Source organism: Egretta garzetta, unplaced genomic scaffold (genome assembly GCF_000687185.1).
Source record: "Egretta garzetta isolate BGI_Z169 unplaced genomic scaffold, ASM68718v1 scaffold417, whole genome shotgun sequence".
NCBI lineage: Eukaryota > Metazoa > Chordata > Aves > Pelecaniformes > Ardeidae > Egretta > Egretta garzetta.
This window is the reverse complement of record NW_009260227.1, coordinates 269,786-289,958: the sequence shown is the minus strand read 5'-3', so window position 1 is coordinate 289,958 and position 20,173 is coordinate 269,786. Positions and strand designations below refer to the sequence as shown.

Sequence of the window (20,173 nt, the reverse complement as noted above, 5' to 3'; positions counted from 1 at the left end):
TCAGAGCAATATTCTGCTTCAAACCCATAGGATACACATATATATATATATATATATATATATCTTAAAATCCACAGAATGCAAGAAACCAGGCTGCTCCTAGGGCAGGCAGCTTGCTACGAGGGGGCCATGAGGCACCTCGCAAGCACCATGCTGCACCCTGGACCCTGCAGAGGCAGCCAGACGAGGGCACCCAGCGGGTCCAGAGCTGAGCCAGGAGCCAGACCCAAATCCATCACCCATTTTCATGCTTTTCTCCCACACCATCCTTATTCCCAAATCCTATTAAAGAATTAGAACCGCATGTTCACTAAAGATCACAGGGGCTTTGAGCCAGCAGACGAGTCAGATAACGAGATAGTTACAAATACTGCAGGACACTGGGAGACCAAAAATCATTAAAATAATGACATAGACAAAACTTCCTAGACATTAGCTGGAATGGCACCCGAGTCAGCTCTCTGAAGCTCCCTTTTATCTTAAGGTCAGAACATGCTGCTTTTGAGCTCTACCCTTAATTTAACAGGGTTACCTCCAGAAATAGCCAGTGCATGGTGCCTCATTACTTGGGCCCAGAGGGAGAGCTGCTCCCTTACATCCTCCCTGGGATGAGTACCAAATTCGGGGTTGGTGGAAGCTAAAATGCTAGGGTGGTGCTTGCTGGGGGGGAAATCAGTGGAAAGTCAATGCTGGGGGTGCTGCCAGCAGCGGGGCTCACCTGGGGGCTCCGTGGGGCAGGGCTGCAGGTCACAGGTCTGTTTGCCCACCGGCTTCACCAGGGGGTCGCAGCCCCGGACGATGTCCTTCCCTTGGTAGCACTTCACGTCCCGCATCCTCACGCCAATGCCGCAGGTTTTCGTGCACTGGGGAACAGAGAGAGGGGGTAAGGCAAGACCCTGCCATGGCGGGGGTCTGTGCTAAGCCAGAACCTGCTAAATAAAAAACCCAAACAAGTAAATGTGCTTGCTGAAGATGTCAGGGCAAGGAGGTGAATGTCATGTCTCAACTCCGCACCGCTGGCCTCTTGCTCCGTCTTTGCTGCCAGCAACATCAGCCGCCTGTAGCAGCCTCTGCTCAGGGATACGGGGATGCGCTCCCGTCAGGGATACCGGGATGCACTCCCGTCAGGGATACCGGGATGTGCTCCCATCCTCTGGCACCACGACTCTCCCTCCTCCTGCTGCCCTTTGCAAAGAGCCACGAATGAGCTGTCCCAGTCCATTAGCTGCTCCGTGGCACCAGGGGGGTTGCAGCACCCCAGGGCTGTGGGACCCCTCACCAGCACCCCGGGATGTGTGTGTGTGTGTTCACAGAGCCACTCCTGGGCCCAGCGCTCGCTGCCTGCTGCCCTTTGGATGCCTCATCAGGCAGGGATTACAGCGGGGCTGCTTTGGCTAATTACAGGCTGCAATGATGGTTCGCAAGACTAAACAAAATGAGGTGCCTGGAGCACGGATGAGGGGGGCTGCGTCGGGGAGGGCTTTCGGGGAGCTGGCCACAGCCCTTCACAGCTCCTTGCCTGCACTCGCTGGGCTTATCCCCACGGCCACCGAGCCCTGGCGGCCTTTGGCAACCATGCAGAGTGCTGGGGCAAACTGTGTCCCCAACCTCCGCACCCCCGGGGCAGTCATCCCACAGGCTCCATGCACGCCCCACCAGCAGCTGTGGGGTAAGGAGGGGGAAGAAAGGAAAAGAAAGACAGAAAGAAAGACAGAAAGAAAGACAGAAAGAAAGACAGAAAGAAAGAAAGAAAGAAAGAAAGAAAGAAAGAAAGAAAGAAAGAAAGAAAGAAAGAAAGAAAGAAAGAAAAAACAAAAAGGCCAAAGCTGACCCCAAACACCTCCTCTCGTTCCTGTTCTCCCTGAGCACAGCCAGTGCCGATGGCACCGTGGCAGGGCAGGCTCCCTGCCCCGAGCTGCCCGTGCAGCAACAGGGCGCCCATAGGTGCTCCCTCGGGGGCTGCGTCCTAAAGACCTTTGCCCACCTCCCTGGGTTATTTTGCAGCTGGTGTGGCCCTTGGTAGGAGGGGACGGAGCACCAGAGGCTCAGGGTGAGTGCATGATGAAGGAAGGGTATCTCCCCCCCACCTCTCTCCCCCAGATCCCCCCCTCAGCTCCCTCCCCGCTCACCTCCGACCAGGGGGTCGTGTACCACTTGAAGCACGGGCGCTCAAAGCATGTCGTCTCCTCCACAGGCTTCTTGGCGACGTCGCAGTCAGCGGGGTTGCGGGTCTTGATCTTGCCATTGACGATCTCCAGGCAGAGCACGATCCTCTTCTTCACGCCCCGGCCGCACGTGGTGTTACACTGTGGGTGTGCAGCAGTGCGAGGGGCAGTTCTTGTCCCCGCAGGGATGGATGGCCAGCGGCTTCATCTCCAGGTTGCACTGCGACTCCGGCACCACCCGCCCATCGCTGGTTTTGCAGTACACGTGCCGGATCATCCTGCCCTGCCCGCAGCCGCCACTGCACTGAAACCACAGCGAGCACGGCAGGCAGTCAGCGGCAGGGGAGGCAGCACGGCGCCATCCCCGTCCCCATCCCCGCGACCGGGACAGAGATGCCTCCGTGAGGCTCAGCTGCCTCCCCAACCCCACCTTCCCCAAATTACGGAGGGATCATTGGGGCTCGGCTTAAAATAGCTGCAGGGAAGCTCAGTGCATCCTTCCCTGGGCAGCCCCGCCGCAGCCAACCCATGCCATGGCCCCACCACGCTGGTGCTGAGCAAAACTCAGCATCTCCTCAGGCCAGGCAGGAGGGGAAGCTCCGTGAGCAGGGAACCCCAGGGCGGCTCTCGAAGAGGTCAAGGCAAAGGGGACCAAGCAAGTGGCTGCAAATATTCCTCCTTCCCCTGCAAAGGGCCAGGCAGGCACTGCCCTGAGCGCTGGCGGAGGCAGCGAGTGCTCCCCGGCTCTTGCGGCCGCTCTTGCAGAGACGTACGGCATTTCATAGCGCCGCTGCTGCCATGGAAACTACTTATTTTTAGCTGATGGGAATGTATCAAAACCTGGGTAAAAATAGCTTGGGATGGAGGGGGTCTCTATAGCAGAATTGTGCAGGAAGGGAAAAGGCGGGGGGGGAAAGGGAAAAGGTTCATTTTCTGGGCACGGAGCATCAGCATCATCGAGGTATGCTGTGCAGCAGGCAGACAGGAGGATTTTGACACCCACTAATGCCCTCGGCCAGGTCTCTTGGTGTTTAATCCCTCCTGCACCCTGTCCCCCGCAAGGGAGGAGCTCCAGGGAGGACCTGCTGGGAAGCGGTGGGACCCACCGGGACGCTGGATCAGCCCCAGTGCTGGAGCCCATCTGGCAGCTCATCCCTGCCCTGCGCAAGGAGGAGCGGCGTGAAGAGGAGGGCCCAGTGCTCAAACACCATCAAACCCCAGTGCTGCCGCGGGCACAGGGCTGGGGCGGCCAGTCAGGGTGACCCGGGGTGGCCGTGCTAGTGGGCAAGTCCTGGTGACAAGACATTGAGGTGACATGGGGACTAGGAGACCCAAAGCGGCCAAATCGTTTGGAGGTCGGCTCCGGGTGCGGGGCTGCCTGTGGGTCTGGCGGAGCTGGGAGCTGCCAGGGAGGATGAATCCAAGCCCAAAACTCCCAGTGCTGGAGACACACGCAAGCTAGGCCAGCTGCAACGGGTCGTGATAGCCACTCTGCTGGCCACCCCGGGGTCTCACCGGTCCCCAGTCAGAGACGGTCCACTGCCGGTCACAGGGTGGTCCGGTGCAGTTCTTCTCTGCCAGGGGCCGGGCGCTGGCGTCGCACAGCTTCTCCTCCTCCGAGCAGCGGATGTCCCGCGTCACCACGCTCCGCTCTCCGCACCGGGCTGAGCACTGCGGGATGGAAGGGGGGGGACAGCATCAGCAGGGGCTCCCACTGTGATAGGAACTGGGAGCTGCCTCTTTTTTTTTTTCTTTTTAAAAACCACAAAACTCTAAAGACACCCACTGAAAATGCAGAGGTGACTGCCTGTAAAACAATCGGTAGCAAAGCTGCCCCTCTTCCCCAAAACCCCTCAACAGCTTCAGCAGTCAGGTGAAAGTGCAGGAGGGCTGTATCCTGCCCAGGGTGCTGTGCAAGCTCTCCACTGGGTGATCCCAAATGCCAGAGGGTGAAAGCCCAAGGCACCGAAAACGCTCAGTCAGAGCTGAAAAGTTTGAGCTGTCACTTCGAGCCGGGGTGAGATCTCCTCGCCCCCTCCCCAGGGACAGCCAGCTCCTTTCCACCTCTTTGGAGACTGTTTTCCCCAAACCGCACAACTGAGATTTTTAGGCTGTGGATAAATTTGGCACCGCGCAGCCCCGTGACATTATTTAGAACTGGATTTGAGTTACTACAGTCTCGCATACACACATTTGCTCCATGCATAACGTAAAGCAGGGAGAAGTGTCAACAGCACAGCACTCAGACGTACCGCACTGATATGTTAATCCTCAGATCCCCGAAACGTGCTTTTTTTTTTATGCCTATTCCCCCAGCCAACTTGGCACCCTGCTCCAGCTGGGATCCAAATGAGATTAGCTTTGCTGCTGGCTAAGAACAAACCACTCCAGGACTGTCTCAAGCAATCTGTCCCTGACACATGCTGGAGAAGAATACGGATTTCTGTAAAATAAGCCACTCCGCTTTGCTACGCCAGTCAAAATAACAGGCCAGCACGTGCGGTGGGAGCTCCTCTCTACCCAGCTGGGAAAGTCAAAACATCCTGCAACACCAGGGAACACACCAGCCCCTCCGTCAGCTTGAGGGAAACAACTCACCCCGGCTTGAAGGGAAAAAAAAAAGATATTTAAATTAATGATCAAGAAGCGTTTTGGAAGCCTCCCAGGAGGAAAAGTCTGATCCCTCATGGTGTAAACTGTGGGGCAGGTTCACGCCTGCGGACAGCTCGGCTCCGAGCTCAGTTCGCTCTTGCTTAGAAAGGGTCTGGGCTTGATTTGGGAGCAGGAAGGACATTTGCTCCTTTGCAGAGTCAATGAGCGTGCGGGCTCCAGGGCACAAGCGCCACGCTCTGTGCACGGCCGTCACCGTCACGGGGGGGCTGGCGGTGGCACCCCGGGCGAGCTCGGAGACGGACCCAGACGCAAAATATCCCTCTCCCCATGGACGCCCATTTCCAGAAGACGTGGAAGAGGCAGGGCTGCTTCCCAGCAATGCATGGGGACATAGTTACACACCTCCATGCGTTTTCTATGTTCGCTGCACGCCATGCTGGGTCCCCCTCCCTGCACCACGAGCATCAATCCAGTGCAACACCGGTGGCAGCCAGGGGACTGGCTCCCGCGCTCGGAAACCAGCCCTGGCTCCCCAAGGAAGCGGCACTGCTTTGGTCGTTTCCACGGGTTTATGTTTGCAAGAGGCACTCCAGAGCATTGCCTGCGCCTGGAAATGAATTCAGGGGCACAAATCCTTTCACAGGTTTTCCAGAGCAAACAGACGAGCTAAAGCAAGAGCAGCGCTGCACCGCCCCAAACCACTTCCCAACGGCTTTAGGGATCTGCTTAAGGCACGGCTAGGAAAAGGTTTAATTCTCCATGTGGTGCGGTGAAATTGGAGGTGAGGAAGGGAAGTTTATGGGAATGTAATTCACATGTGAGGTGGGATCTCCTCCCTGCCGCGTTGTACCGCAAGGCGAAGAGGCTGCCAAGCAAGCAGTGGTGGGAGGATCGCAGCCACGGGATCCTGACCCATCTCAGTGGGCAGCACCAGCACCTCATGTGCGGTCAAAACCAGTGAGTGACTGATGGTGGTGGCCTCCCCATCCTGGAGAGGACCCAAGGCTTTGGTTTAGGGGGGAAAAAAAAAAAATAAAATGCAATGACTGCAGCCAGAGTCCTAAAAGGCAGAGCCTCTGATGGCCACGGATGAGTTTCAGTTGGAAAAGGAACGGAGAAGCGCAGGCACGTGTGCTTGCCCTTGGTGCCAGCAGTCCCCGGGGACTTACCTCGGACCACTCCGACATCTCCCACTGGGGCCCGCAGGCTGGGTTCTTGCAGACCTTGCGCTCGTCCGGCCGGGTGATGTCAGCAGACTCGCAAAGGTCGCTGTAGACGGAGCTGTCGAATCCTGGGGAGATCATCTTCCAGCAGCGGACGATGCGGAACTGGTAGCCCTCCCCGCAGGTGCGGGAACACTCGCTCCAGCTGCTCGTCTCCCACCTGCGGAGGCAAGAGAGGCCATCACGCCGGGCACGGCTGGACCTGGGCTGGAGCATCCCACGGGAAAACCCTGCCTGCTCTTGGCTGGAGGGAAACGGCCGCAACAGGAATGAGCTGTAGTCAGGCTGCCAGCGTGCGAGAGGTTTTCCCGCAGGATGGGATGGATTCAATGACGGTGGTTTCATCCAGCAGACCTGAGCTCACGCCTGCAGTGGTGGATGCTAAACTCAGATGGAGGAGAGGAAGAAGGCGCCAGCGCAGCGAGGCACGGAGCCGTGCGCTCGCTGCCGAGTGTTTGTCACCCACAGGCTGCACGCTCCCCGGCTGCAACCCCACGTGCGCCAGCATGTTTCTCTGCCATGCTTTTTGCCCACATTCAACTGCTCTTTTTTGCCTGATCAGCTAAAGGACAGAGAGGACACGACCGTCCGTCACCTTGCAAACTCCAGCAATAACGTCACACAAAGCTGCTTGTGCCCCGGTGGGACAGACCTTCGTGTGCCACCATCAGCCTAACTCTGCTACCCCCTGCAATGGGCTGGAAGAGCTGGGATCTGCTCCGAGACACTGCCTGCCCCTTGCTGTCCCCTGCCACTACTGTCCTGCCACTGCAAGAGGAGAGCAGCTTGTAAACCAAGGGAAGAGACATTTAAATAACATAAATCAATGTTTTCACAGTACGGTAATGTTGTAATAGTTCTGACTGAAAGAATAATCTAAAAAAAAAAGTAAAAATCTAAAGGAATAAGGAATCACAACTCCTCTGGCCATGCGGCTGCCCCCTGCATCCCCTGGGGCCACCCGCTGCTGCTGCTCTCCAAGCTGGAGAGCCGCATCCCGGCTGCACCCTGGCCTTGTGCCCCGCGCGGGGCTGCCGGCAGAACAAGCAGGGAGACGTCACACATTTAGGGGTGCCACCTAAATACAGAAGATGAGACGAAACCAAGGTCTTTCCCAGCCAGGCAAGGCAAAATTCTCCTGGTACTTTCTGTTGGAAAAGCATTGCCTGCCAGCCCAAGCAGCATCCCGCCTGCCCAAGTGCTAGCAAATGTGCCCGGCTGCCCCATCGGAGCTCCTGGCAGCTCCCTGGTTTACCCACCACCGAGCTGCAATCACTGGTAAATCAGAGAGCAGCTCTTCTCTCTCCCAGTGCAAGCCCGTGGAGCTGGAACAGCACAACTACAAGGAGGGGCAGCTTTATAAAAGACCAGTGGGATAACCTAAGCATGAAAATAGCCCCAATGCTCGTGCTAAAAAATTACAAAGTTAATGCAAACAGAGATTAAAGTCTCCATGGTGTCTACAGGGCAGGTACATTCCCAGCACTAGCACCAGCCACCTCCCCACACTTTTTTTGCCTCACCCACAGCCTGCCCTGGCTTTCAGCCCCAATGTGCAAGGTTCAGTGAGATCTTACACTGCAAAGGGTCCATGCTTTCCTCCCCCGTCCTCCTTCACAGTTACCCGAGGCGAAAGCAAGCGCTTTCCAGGGCCCACAGCATCACTCGAACCTTGCTTTGCACTGTTCGCAAGCCACACCGCTCCAGGGCACGCACCAGGCAGCTTTGCTTCTCCCTTTGCCCTGTCCATAGCCTGACACTGCCACGGTCCTCCTCCCTTCGACAGACACCAGTCTGTCCTGCCCATAACCGCTGTTACTTGCAAACCTCCCAGCAAGCACGCCCCGTGCTCCGAGCCAGCAGCAGAGGAGCCCCAAGCCGCACAGCCTGGCTCTGGACTGCAGCCACACTTTTCGGATAAAGAGCTGCATCAGAAGGGAAACCTTCTGAAGGACCTTCCGGCACGCGTTCCCCTCTGCGCCAGCTCTTGCCCCGACACAAGCAAATCTCAGCGATGTTTAGGATGCTGAAGGGACCAGAGGGCCAGAGCTGTGGCACAGTTTGCAAGCCCAGCCCCTCCACCCAATTCACGCACACGTTCCTCCGGGCACTGGCCAGGGCAGGATACTGCCTGTGGTGTGAGAAGCTGTCGATGGGAGCTGCAGATGCAAACTCTGCCAGGATTTATGGAACTTTTAACCTGGCAGCTTGAGCTAAAGCCCTCAGGAGGGAAGCCTTGCTGAGTCCCGGTGCAGCCTGGTCAGGTGCAATGGGGAGAGGAGGGACAGGGGTGCTATGGGCCATCCATTGCTCACCACCACCACCAAATCCACACCGACCCCCTCCCCCAAACACATCCACGAGCACCCCAGGAGCGCCCTGTCGAGGCGGTACCTTGGCTGGCACTCTCTCCCAGCACAGAACTCATGGACGGGCTCAGGACGGGTCATGGCATCACAGTACGTATCGTCCACTTCGATCCCATCATAGCGAACACACATAGCATACGTGGACATCACTCCTAGTTTCAAAGAGAATACACACACACAACAGAGGACGCTTGGTGATTTTGACATCCAAACTCTTCTCTTTTTTTTTTTTTTTTTTTTTTTTCTTTTTTCATTCTTTTTTGAGCTGCATTTTCCAAAACTTCCTCCCACTGGAAAGCAGCAAGCCAGACTTTCTGGCCCATGGGGCAGATGCTGCTGGGGAGGAGGGGGGAGAACTGCGGTGGCCACCCAGCCAACATGGGCAGCGTGGCTGAGCTTGGCTGGCTCCGAAGGCGGGCACGGCCACCCCTGCCAGGGCTTGCCACCAAGATCAATATATGACTAACACATTTTTATAGGAAATGCTCAGGGCAACGAGTCTGCTCGGCAGCTCCCTCCGCCTCGCAGCCATCAGCTCCCACCCTGCCGGGCTCATGGGTGGAGGCGACAGAAAACGGTCCCCAACCCACTCCATCCACCCCCTCACTCTATGCATTGCACCCCGTTTGTGCCCAGGTGCCCCCCAGGTGCCCCCAGCGCTCCGAGCCAAGGAAGGGCTCCCGGGGGCTTTGCAGAGAGGCACCTGCCCCTCGTGCTCCCCCGCCGAAAGCACAGGCAGCCGGTGTCGTCAGACCGAGACCTTTTCCCCCGCAGCCTGCCGTGCCAGAGTAAATGTTGTGAAGCCCATTCTGGGACCTGGCTGGGGACCAGGAGGCTGCTCTGGCTACAGGTAACAAGAATTGCAGCTCTCGGGAACATATGGTTTACATGAAACTAAAAAAGATCTACAGCTCTTGACATGGTATTGCTTCTCTGCGATATGTCATTAAGAAAAGGCAATGAGAAAGGAGAAATTTAAGTAAAACCTCTCTCTGCTAGCTGCAAACCAGGGCAGAGCAGTCCAGCCTGGTCAAGCAGGAAATTCGTTCAGAGGGGAATCAGAGAAATTAAAAGTGTCCCAGAACACGTGGCTGACGACATCCCGGGGAAAGGGACGGCTTGCAAAGCTCCTGCTGCCAGCACGCTGCGGGCATGTGTCTGCTGGGCAAGAACAAATGCTTAAAAACTGAAATCCTTGCATTTGCTCCTTTTAAGAGATGTCCCTTAGATTGCAATCTCCTCTCTCCCCCTTTTTTCCCTTCTTTCCAATTCCAGAAGCACCGCAGGATCTGGATTATTTCAGGGACGGTGCCATGGGGGAGTGGTGCAGGCGAGCGCACAAGCGCTCGCTGGGCTCACAGGGGCCAGGACCCCCTGGCCAAGGAGTAAAGGAGGAGAGAGACCAGGTGGCTTGAAGTTTTTCAGAGGGCAAAAAGGGGGAAATTTATGCAAAAAGAATATGGACTAGGTTTTGATGTCCCTGGCATCTACCTCGCTGTTCCAGATTTACACCCTCGCAGCCAAGATCAGGCTCCAGGGTAGAAGGAGTGGGAGAAACAAAACAAAATCAAAAAGCCAAATGCTGTTTTGTTTCCTGCCAGAGCTGAACAATCTTCAAAATTTCACTCTGTGGGGAAGCAGCTGAGCTTTTCAAACCCCTCTGAACGGTCAAAAAGGGGAGGAAGCAAAAAAAAAAAGAAAAAAAAAAATAGGAGGCAATACGCTGAGACTCAGCACAGGTTTGGGGATCCTGCCGAGCCCCAGCGCATCCCTGCTGGGCTGGCAAGCAAAGGCGATGCTCAGAGGTCCCCGGGGGAGAGCGTTTTGCACGACGGACACGCTGGGCACCAGTGCCCAGCCCCCAGGGTTGGTGGGATTTGCACCCCGTGCACCCCGGCTCCTCTCCCTGTGTTTGCACCCGGGTGGAGCGGATTCGGGGCTGGGCTAAACCAGCTCCACAGATCACGAGCTCCCCTACACATCACCAGGTCCTTCCCAACCCTAACAGACATAAAAGTGACTCACACACCAGGTGATTTCAGCGGTTGTGCAGAATTTGGCTGCTTCTTATAACTACCTGTGGTACATGTAGAGCTGCAGGGTTCATGGGAGGAAAGCTTCCACCTGTACATGTCAGCAGCACTCACACCTTGGCCCTTTCTTAACAACTTCAATCTGTTTCTAGCGATAAGCAAACAAAAAAAAAAAAAAAAAAGAAAAACACAAAACAAAACAAAAAAAAGGCATTTACAAGGCGAGCGGTGATAGGCCACGTCAGACACACACATCTGCCAGCAGGCTGCAGTTCGGTTGGGTTCGGGTTTGGGAGGGGATTTGCTTTATTTGGCGGTTGGGTTTGGTTTTTCTGATTTTTTGGGGTTTGTTTGTTTGTTTTAATTGGTTTGGTTTGTTTCACAACATACCTGTCCTGAGCCCCAAGTAGAATCCCCAGCCCGGTTAGAGGCAGAGCTTCCACTGTCTAGAAATAGAGAGAATGGGATAAAAATACCCACAAGTAGAAACAGTTCAGAATTTAACAAAGTTTGCATTTTTCTGCTCAAATACACCTGGCCCTCGGCATACAGCAACTAAAGGTGCAGTATCTCCTCCCCTGCATCTCCAGGGCCGGGCACAGCGACTCAGGCTGCTCAAATCTCAGCAGCTCACTCCTTCCGAAAACCTACACGTGGCACAGGCGTTTGTAAGCTCGCTTCTCAAAGCGCCCTTCGCTTTTAAACACCAAGGCATGCCCTTTGCCTACCCGCTGCTGTTGCCACTCTTGGTTTGGTTTGGTTTTATTTTGGATAGGTAATTTGCGGCTCTCATATCCACGCTGTGCTCAAACACATAACGCCATCGGGGAAGGAGTAACAGAGTCAGCCTGGTGTACGAAAAAGCATTTGTCAGAGCAAGAATAACAGCTTCTCTCGGTTCGGTGCATCCTACGGGCTGTAAGGCTGTAACACATCAGGGATACTGCACCTTTACAACAAAAGGCTTCAATTCTGTTCTCGTACCTTTGTTCAAACCCTTGAAACGGCTACACTGAAATAGCGTACAAGGTTGTATCCTGACATCCAGTTGTCTCTGGCCTGGCGAGATATGCAGCTTGTATGATTTCTAGGCAGCAGAAGCTCTGAAATTGCCTTATTTAGGTGTTCGTAAGAAAAAGTGGAGGTCCAGCCTATCAAATCAACCTTTAAAAGGACACTGTTGAGAATCCAGCCGTTTCCTTTTGGACCCACCCTCCTTCCACCGCCACTGAGCCTCCAGAAGGATTAAAAACAACAACAATCTCATTTTCTCTGTTGATTTTGCTCTGTCAGTTTGGCAAACGGTCGCTTCCTGCGTTTGAAATGGAACCGAAATGAATGTGACTACTTTTTTTTTTTTTTTTTTGCAGAAAAATAACAACCTCAGATCACTATAAATAGTGCTTTATCTTCCCAAAACAGCTCTGCCCGGGGACCCACATCAGCCCCCAACCCTGGCCACTGTCTGTGTGCTGCCTGCTGCCACCCAGCCAGGAGAGGGCTCACAAGATGACAGTTTTCTGTAAGATCCATTAAAACACAGTCAACATCTGGGTTTGGGACTTTAATTTGCCTGGAAAACAGGGTGTTACCTAGATCTTCTGGTCTATACCCTGCTCTCGGAGACACCAAAAAAACCCCACCAAGCTACCCTGTGACTGGGACTCCTCTCCCCCAAAGGGAGAAAATAAGCTTCAAAATAAACTTTATACTCTATGTGAGGGCAGAAAATCTTTCAGTGTCCCTTTAACGTATGTGGTCCTAAATAAAGAGCCTCTTCAACGCCTAAGAAGGTCAGAGGGACAAGTTCTTTCCAGATAAATCAGAGATTTGGTCACAGGGCAGCACTTAGCTCTCTTCCCAAGGACAAAACTGTCATTTTGTTCTCCTCTAAATGCAAACAGCAGCACATTGTCCTGCGAAGCTGGTGGGGTTTTCTTCTTTTTTCTCTTTATTATGAGCTTAAAGTCAAGTAATTTCTTCCCTGCCTGCACTTTGCTTCTGCTTTTCAAGAAAGCAACTGCACCAGGAATCAGCACCGGTCCCTCACCCCCACATGAGCTCTGGGCTGCCCCTCTTCCCAAAACAGTCCCCATAGCAGAAGAATAATCGTAACAAGTGCACACAAACACCACAAATCAACATCCAGAGTCCCTGGGCTCACGATTGTGTTTTATTTCAGTTTTTATTTTTATGCAAAGGGGAAAACTCATGGCTCCTCTTGCAGGACCAGGTCTGGCTGCAGACTGCAGCACGGGGTGAAGGATGAAGGGTGCCTGGGTCTGCCCTGGCAGCCTGGGAAGGCTTTAACTGCTCCAGGAAAAGCCGCACCGCATCCCTACCCCACCACAAGAGCCATCCGCCCCTTCCCATGCCCACAGGACTTGTTCCCAGAGAAGAAATATAACAGCAGGCTGGTGCAAGGTGCTCCTGTAACTGGGCAACTCCATCCACACTAAGAACTACAGCAGTTTAGAAAGAAATAAAATGCCCCACCTCTAACCAACACCGCCCCACGCGTACTGGTGACACTGGCTGGTGACACTCTGCAGAGACACGATCCTCCCTTGCTTGTTCATTGACGGGGAACGAAATTGAGCAAAAAGCCACCATCCAGCCCAAACTCAGCCTGGGAAGGATTTGGGAGGTCTCAAGTCCTACCCAGAACTAGGCTGATGCCAAGCAGAGACTGGGTCCCACAGGGCCTTGCCCAGACCAGTTTTGCCCATCTCCAAGGAGGGAGATGACCCATCCTGCCCCACACCCAGGGCAAGAGGTTTTCCCTTGTGCTCATTGCCATTTCCTTCGGTTCCTTCCAGCTGTCCCCTCCACCACCCTTCCTCCTAGAGGAGCAAGTCCCAATGTTCTTCCCATGCCTCACGTTCCAGCACCCTGCCCATGACACACCAAGCCCCAACCCGCACCCCACTGTCAGTACAGGCTTTATCCTGCTGTGCTGAGCTGAGCTGGGGCTCCTCACCCATCATCCCCACCCAGGAGATACAGATTAGTGGTTAGAATTACAATTGCAACTGGGCTCGAAGTAATAAATAAGATATCAGGGGAAGGGATAAAGGCCTGGGCACGAGCAGGCTGTCCCAACACAGCCCCTTCTGCCCCATTCCCTGCAAGCAAGGATCACCCATCCCTGTGGTGGTGGAGCACATCCGTCCCCCTCCTCCACGAGTACCCCCACATGCCAATGGGACTTTCTGAACTGCCAGGGTGGAGAACAACACCTCCATGCAGCAGGTGAAGCCTCCTGAAGAGAGGTACAAGGTTGTTTTGTTGCCTCCCAGCAGCATGTTTCCTGCACCCCAGCCCCACGCCTGCCCCCACTGGTCTTTCAGCTGCTCCTCCTGACCCTTTGAGCCCAGGCTGCTGCAGCCAGGGAGGAGCTGAGCATCTCTCAGCCCAGACTACAGCCTCAGCTGGGCCTGGATGCAGCCTTGGGCTAGCGCAAGACTTGAACTAAACACCTCTTTTTGGATATTAATGTTTAGATCTGAAAAGTTCATATTTTATTCTAGGATAGGGAGGAATAAGAGGGAAGACTGTAGAATAACCAAGGGAAGAAGGGGGGGGGGGGGGTATGGCAGTGCTGGGTATCCTTCCCAAGGGGGTTTAAATCCCTGCCCTATGTTTTCAATAGAGGGGCAACTGGCAAAGGAACATTTTAGTACCACAAACAACGGCGCTGGAGCCACTGGCAGCCTCTCGTGAGCATCCTGCAATAGCCAAGCTGCTGGGAAGTTTAAGCACATAAAGGTCCCTGTATTCCCAGGAGGTAGGAAAGCATTAAACCCCTTGGACAGCTACTGGGAGAGGTGTGGGCACAGGGTGCCAGGCAAGGGCACCCAGGGAGGGCAGTGGGGAGCAGGCGGGGCTAATGAAATCCTTGAAGGCAAAGTCTCCAAGCCACGAGAAGAGGTGATAGACTCAAGCCCTTGGCAACATCTTAATGATCTTATCGTTACAAAGTCTGTTGATGCATTCGGCTGCATGGGCATTTTCTTTAGCATAAGTTAGTGTAAGATCTGGGTAAATACAGCTCACTATAAACCAGAGAGCTCAGTGCTTTACATCTTCTGAAGCTCAGCCTCATGTTTTACTGGTGGTGAAGACTGGGAGACAGAAGAGTCAAAGCAGTAGAGCCAGGACACCACCCACAGGGGAGGCTTGGGTGCCATGGGCCCCAAACAAGCCACGGGGCTGTACAGCAGGACCCAAATCCACAGCTGTGGGTCTGGGACCTGGCCGATTCCCAAGGCCCTGATTTCAGCCCCAGCTATCCATGGATTGCTTTAATTTGTGGCTGCTCCACAAAAGAGCCCCAGGGCACCCCAAAAGACCCTAGACACAGACTTGTGGACAAGCACTATCCTAAGACTCCCTTTCACCCAGCCCATCCTTGCCTGGATGAATTCTGATGCTAAAGATAGAGAGAAAAAAAGGAAAAAAAAAAAGGCTTAATCTTTCTCTTCCCACTACATTTTATAACACTACCACTCCAAACCAGCCATTCAAGGAATCCTGAAGTGACAGCCTTAATACCAATCAGTGAGCTGCCACTGGAGAGCTTTTGATATTCTTGTCAAAGCAGTGACTAATTGCACTGCTTCTGCGTCCATCAAGGCAGCAAACCCCAGCTATTTCTGCAGGCCCTACTGAAGAGCTCCTGCTGTCTTTGCTCTGCCTCTCCAGCAGCAGCCAAGCAGGCAGGGCCATGCCTGGGAGCTGCTGGAAGCATGTTCCTGCCAACACAAGTGAGGAGGACCATGGGTGGCAGTCAACAGGGTGGGTAAAAAGGGGCCAGGACCAACTTCTGCTGCATCAGAACTTGGAGGAAGGAGCCTGGGGAATCAGAGCAGAGCATCAAGAGAAGACAAAAGGAAGAGGCTTCTTTATGGCCATGGCTCTGATAACGAGCTATGACAGGCAGAGAGCAATGCACAAGCTGAGAGCCATCAGCATGGACTTGCCAACAGCCCCACTAAGGAGGGCAGTGAGTTTTCCTCTTGCTTAAATGCTCTCTTGGCTTTCTGCTCCCAAACCTCTGGCCCTTCCTTCCACATTAACCCCCAACAGAAAGCTTTCACAAACATCATCCTATCCCACTTACCTTCTGGCTTCCAAAGCAGATAGAAACCATGCAATGGGGTCTGCATTGAGTACAGGGCCATTATGAATCGAGAACAGCAACAAATAGGATTGACTATGGTTAAAGACATGTCTCCTACCTTGCTTTGTGGGTTCTGTTCCCTTGAGGGCTGGTCATGGTGACAGTGGCATTTGAAAACGGCGTCTCTGCAGAAGAGTTGACAGCTTTGCTGTTGCTCAGCTCCATGTAGGTGCTATTAATGGAGTAGGTCACAACGCCATCAGTGTCCTCATAGTCAACATAGAGGCTGTCAATGTGTGATCCCACAGAGTTGATTGGATCTCCCTGGGCAAAAATGCTGTTCATGGTCATGTTGAGCACCAACTCCTTGGATTCCAAGGTCTTGTCCAGCAGCTTGTCCGTGATGGCATTCTCCGAAAGGAATTCCCTGGAGGTGAACCTGGGGTCGAAGTCTCTGTCGTCATGGTCTGTCTGGTAAGTAGACCTGGTTACGTTTGAATCTAGATTGGAGCCAACAGGGGGAAACAACAGTGACAACCACAAAATGCATTCAGGCTGGGAGGCGAAAGCAGCCTGGAGCAGCGGGAGGCACGCCGGAGCCTGAGCAGCCACCCGGGAGGCTAGAGGCAGGAGTTAGGGTCTTGGGCAGGGGGAGTCTCATGGGGTTGTACCCCTTTGGGAAGACTGTGCAGCTCTGTGGGTCTCATCCCGCTATCGCATGGCCAGAGGAGAGCTCAGCGCGTGCCAGCACCACCCCAAGCAATAGCAGAGGTCAGAAAGGAAGACGTCCTCCTAGACCCAGAGCCCATGCAGCCATGCTGGGAAAGCACTCGAGGCAGTTTGGTGGTGGGATGCCCAAGGGACTGGAGCGGGAAGGAGATTGCTGGGGGCTGGGCAGAGGTGGGAGGTAGTGGAAGATGTTGTGACAGGGACCTCCGTGCACCCAGGGCTCCCTCCCTGTCTTGGCATGAGGCAAAGCATGGCAGGGCACCAGCAGTGAGACCTTACCCATGACCACCCCCCCACCCCCCAGAAACCAGAACCTGAAGGGCAAAGAGGATTTATGAGCAGAGACATTTTAAAGAACTTTCCAAGGTTTCCAAAAAACAAACCAGCAGAATCACCAGAGGTAGAAACAGAGCGTTTTCAACAAGAGCTCTGAGAAGCAGAACAGTGAGGCCCAAGTCTCCTCCTTACCTTGGGGTTGTTTGCCCTTCAGTTTTGGCTCACAGTCAATTGTTTCTGCTCTTTCATAGACCTCATTGGTTTCCTGACCTTTGCTCAAGTTTAAATCTTCCTCCGTGTCCTGCCTTCCAAACACCTGGTTCTCCAAGTCTATCCTTTCCCTGGAGATTTTCCCAAAATAGGTTGCATTGTGCTGGATAAAACCCAATGGCACGTCTCCATCAAACTCTCTGCTTTCTTCGCTATCTGACTCCGAGAAGGTGTAGTAGATGGGCTGCAGATTTTTTGAGTGTGGCTTCCTCAGGAGGGTGTATTCAAATGTGATGGATGGATTCTTGCCATTTTGATTCCAGACCTAGCAAACAAATTAAATTATTAGCGGATGCAGCGAGTATACGGCACACAAAGCTTGTGATTCATCTTGGACTTGACAGTTGGTGAGCATCTACTTTACTATTTCCAATCTGCTTTCCATTGTGTTGCCAACTTCTTACAACTGAAGCCCAGCACAATTTTCCAAGGGTTATTTGGCAGCACTGCCCTGGGGATCAGCCCCAGCTCAGGGACTGGGAGCCACAGGTCGCACTCTCTCCTCTGCTGCTGAGCAACCAGGGACTTGGGAGAGCCACTTCAGAAGTTACTGACCATCATGTGCAAAACCATTTTTTGTGGCTTTATGGCGAATGAGGAGCACGCGCGCACACACACACACACACACACACACCATCCCCACTGGGGATGGGAACCCACAGCTGATACACTACAACACCTTTTATCAGTCCAAAGCTTTATAAGCACCCAAGAAGCCCCATCCCTTCCCCTTCCAGAGGAACCCGGGGCTACATGGAAGATGGCACGAGTTGGGCTCTGGCTGACTGCCCAGAAGAAAAATGAAATTTCTTTTCTTCATATGCCTGGTTTAGATGGTTCACTTTCAGGAAAGAGGTAGGGTTTAAGTTTTGTGCACTTCTCTAAGCTATCTGGCCCAATTTCTTATTTTTACTCTTCCTGCCAGGTAAATTGGACAAAAAAGCCAAGGAGTAGAAGAAAAATCCCCCCGCAGTGCCTGAGGCATCTTCTCCCTGCAGAGAGAGGGGTTACCAAGCCCACGTTCATTATTCACAGCCCTGCCGGCATCTGAGAGCGCTGACGCAAATAAAATAGGTTTGTGCTAGGAATTGGGCACAGTCACTGCTCCCACTCCCCTCCTCAAGCTGTCCAGGAAAGCTGGGAAACCACAGCAGGACTCTGCTCCCACGCCCACCCCTTCCTCGATCCAGCATAGATTTTTCCTTCCCCGTCACCCCCAGCCTTGCAAACTTGAGAAGTCAAAGCACACCATTATGTTCAACCCTTGATTTGTCGGTCCTTGTGCAACAATATACTCTATGCCGGTCTCATAAACATCCATGGGCCTGCGGTACTTGAACACCGTGCCTGCAATGTTGAAGTTCTTCGGACTGTCAACTTTGTAGTTCCCATTGAAGAAATAGTACCCAGCTTCATCAGCCACAGCTTCAAATGAGAGAGAAAAAGTGAGTGCCATCATATGTAAGAGCCCAGGTATGCAAAATTGCCCCTTGTTCATTCAGGGGATAAAATTATTGGTGTGTCATAGTCATAAAACAAGCATTTCTCTTACATTACAGCACATTTGTCACCTATTTCCAACACATATCACGTGACTATGCGCCCAGAGTTCTGGGCCATGCATCCCTCTACATTGCAAGTTCCTGGGTACGTGGCTAACGCTAGTCCATGGCTCCTCTAGCCCTTCTGGCACTAGCATAGCATGAACATTTCACAATCACAGCTCTGCAGGCAATAAGCTGACTGTCAGGTGGCCAACAGCAGGAGCTGCAGAGCTGGTGCCACCTGACCCAGCAGTGGCCCAGGACAGGTCATCCAGAGCTAGCCCAGGAACTGTACTAAATCAAGCCTTCTTCATTCAAGCCCTCCTGCACATGGCCACGAGCCTCTGAGATAGCAGAGCATGAGGTAGCAAACGTGCTTCTCTTGGGCAAGTCCAAGATTTTTCCATGCTCTGCCATCTCCATCACGAGATGGATGGTGTGGCCACCAGCACTGCAGTGAGGCAACACAGGTCACATCTCCCTGGTGCTGTTGTCATGTGGCCATCGCACATTCCCCAAGCAGGAGAAGATCAAGGGGATCACAAGAGAGGTGAAGTCACTTGGCTATCTGCGATCCGGCACCAGCGTGTTTGTCATACCACACTGAAGTAGCAATAATATTGACCAACAGTGTCTGCACTAAAGCAATCCAGGCGTTGATCTATACAGCCCAGGTGCTCAGACTGCAGAGAGAAAGGCACTGGCTTAGACAACGGCGTTGTGATTTACATTGACTCTGGATTTAGCTCATGTCTGCAATAAAGCTACATTCAGCTTCGCCTTGGAAAAAGCATTAGCTAGTAACAGGCATGCATTCTAGGGAAGTACCAAGAGGTTATACACACCCAGAACATCTGCAGATTTTTTCCGTTCCACTATCTGGATATCCCTTGCTCCTGCAGGAATGTGCGTTACCAGAGAATAGCCTATGGGAAACTACAGATTAATGAAAGGAACTTTGTAACAAATACTCTGAACCAAACGCTCGGTAGTCAATACTGCAATACATCAAGCAAACTGGCCTGGATCCAAAATTACATTTTAAGGAGTTATAGATTGAAAAAAAAAACCCTAATGTTGATAACTGTTAGGCTGCAAGTGGGACCTTACCGATGATAGAAAAGAAAAATGCATGAACTACGCATCCTGGTTTATGGTGGAAAGATACAGCCAAGGGAGGGAAAAAGCTGCAATCCTGACATGCACAAATATCACGTTTAGGGGAACTGGTGTGAGGAGAGAGGCCCAAAGACTGCTTTGTTAGCTAGAAAAGCCATCCTGTGGTTCAGCATCAAGTCCTGAGCTAGCCAGTCTTCCCAAAGCCCCAGCAAGAGATTACAACTTGTTTCTCCACAGACTCCCCTTTGCTTCGCTCTAGGGAAGCGATGGGACAAGCCCTCCCCAAGACCAGTGAAGTTCCTGCAGCTTGCTCCATCTTAAACTGCTCCTCGGAGAGCATTAATCATTATTCCCGAGTTAGACTGCTATATTTAGGACAAGTAGGTTCTGCTGCTTTACATCACACTCATTTTGGAAATCCTGGTCTTTCAAAATATCCTTGCTTCCTGTTATTACAAATCATTTCTTTCTAGTCTTACTGGGTCATGAGAAAGACAACTAAAATAAACGCCAGCCTCTTGCATAACCCTTTTGCACCATTCAGCATCAGAGACCTCAGGCTTCTGACAAGCACCATGCAAAGTCACTGGTTTTCTTTAAAGAAAGCTTTCCCTCCCCAAATTTACAAGTGGCATGAACACACATGAAAAACTGAAGCAGGGCAACGGGTAAGAGCTGAAAGCAGCTTACTAAAAAAAATAAGTACATTT

General features: G+C 53.0%; 1 protein-coding gene across 1 annotated transcript in view; it reads right to left on the bottom strand.

Annotated features, from left to right (window-relative positions):
- Positions 1-20,173, bottom strand: part of ADAMTSL2 (ADAMTS like 2) — a 34,352-nt gene that overhangs the window by 2,260 nt on the left and 11,919 nt on the right. The window contains 8 exon segments of the mRNA XM_035897644.1: positions 719-863; positions 2,130-2,313; positions 2,315-2,469; positions 3,681-3,836; positions 5,948-6,161; positions 8,396-8,522; positions 10,448-10,551; positions 15,644-16,025. Of these exon segments, the coding sequence (XP_035753537.1) occupies positions 719-863; positions 2,130-2,313; positions 2,315-2,469; positions 3,681-3,836; positions 5,948-6,161; positions 8,396-8,522; positions 10,448-10,551; positions 15,644-16,025 (1,467 nt within the window).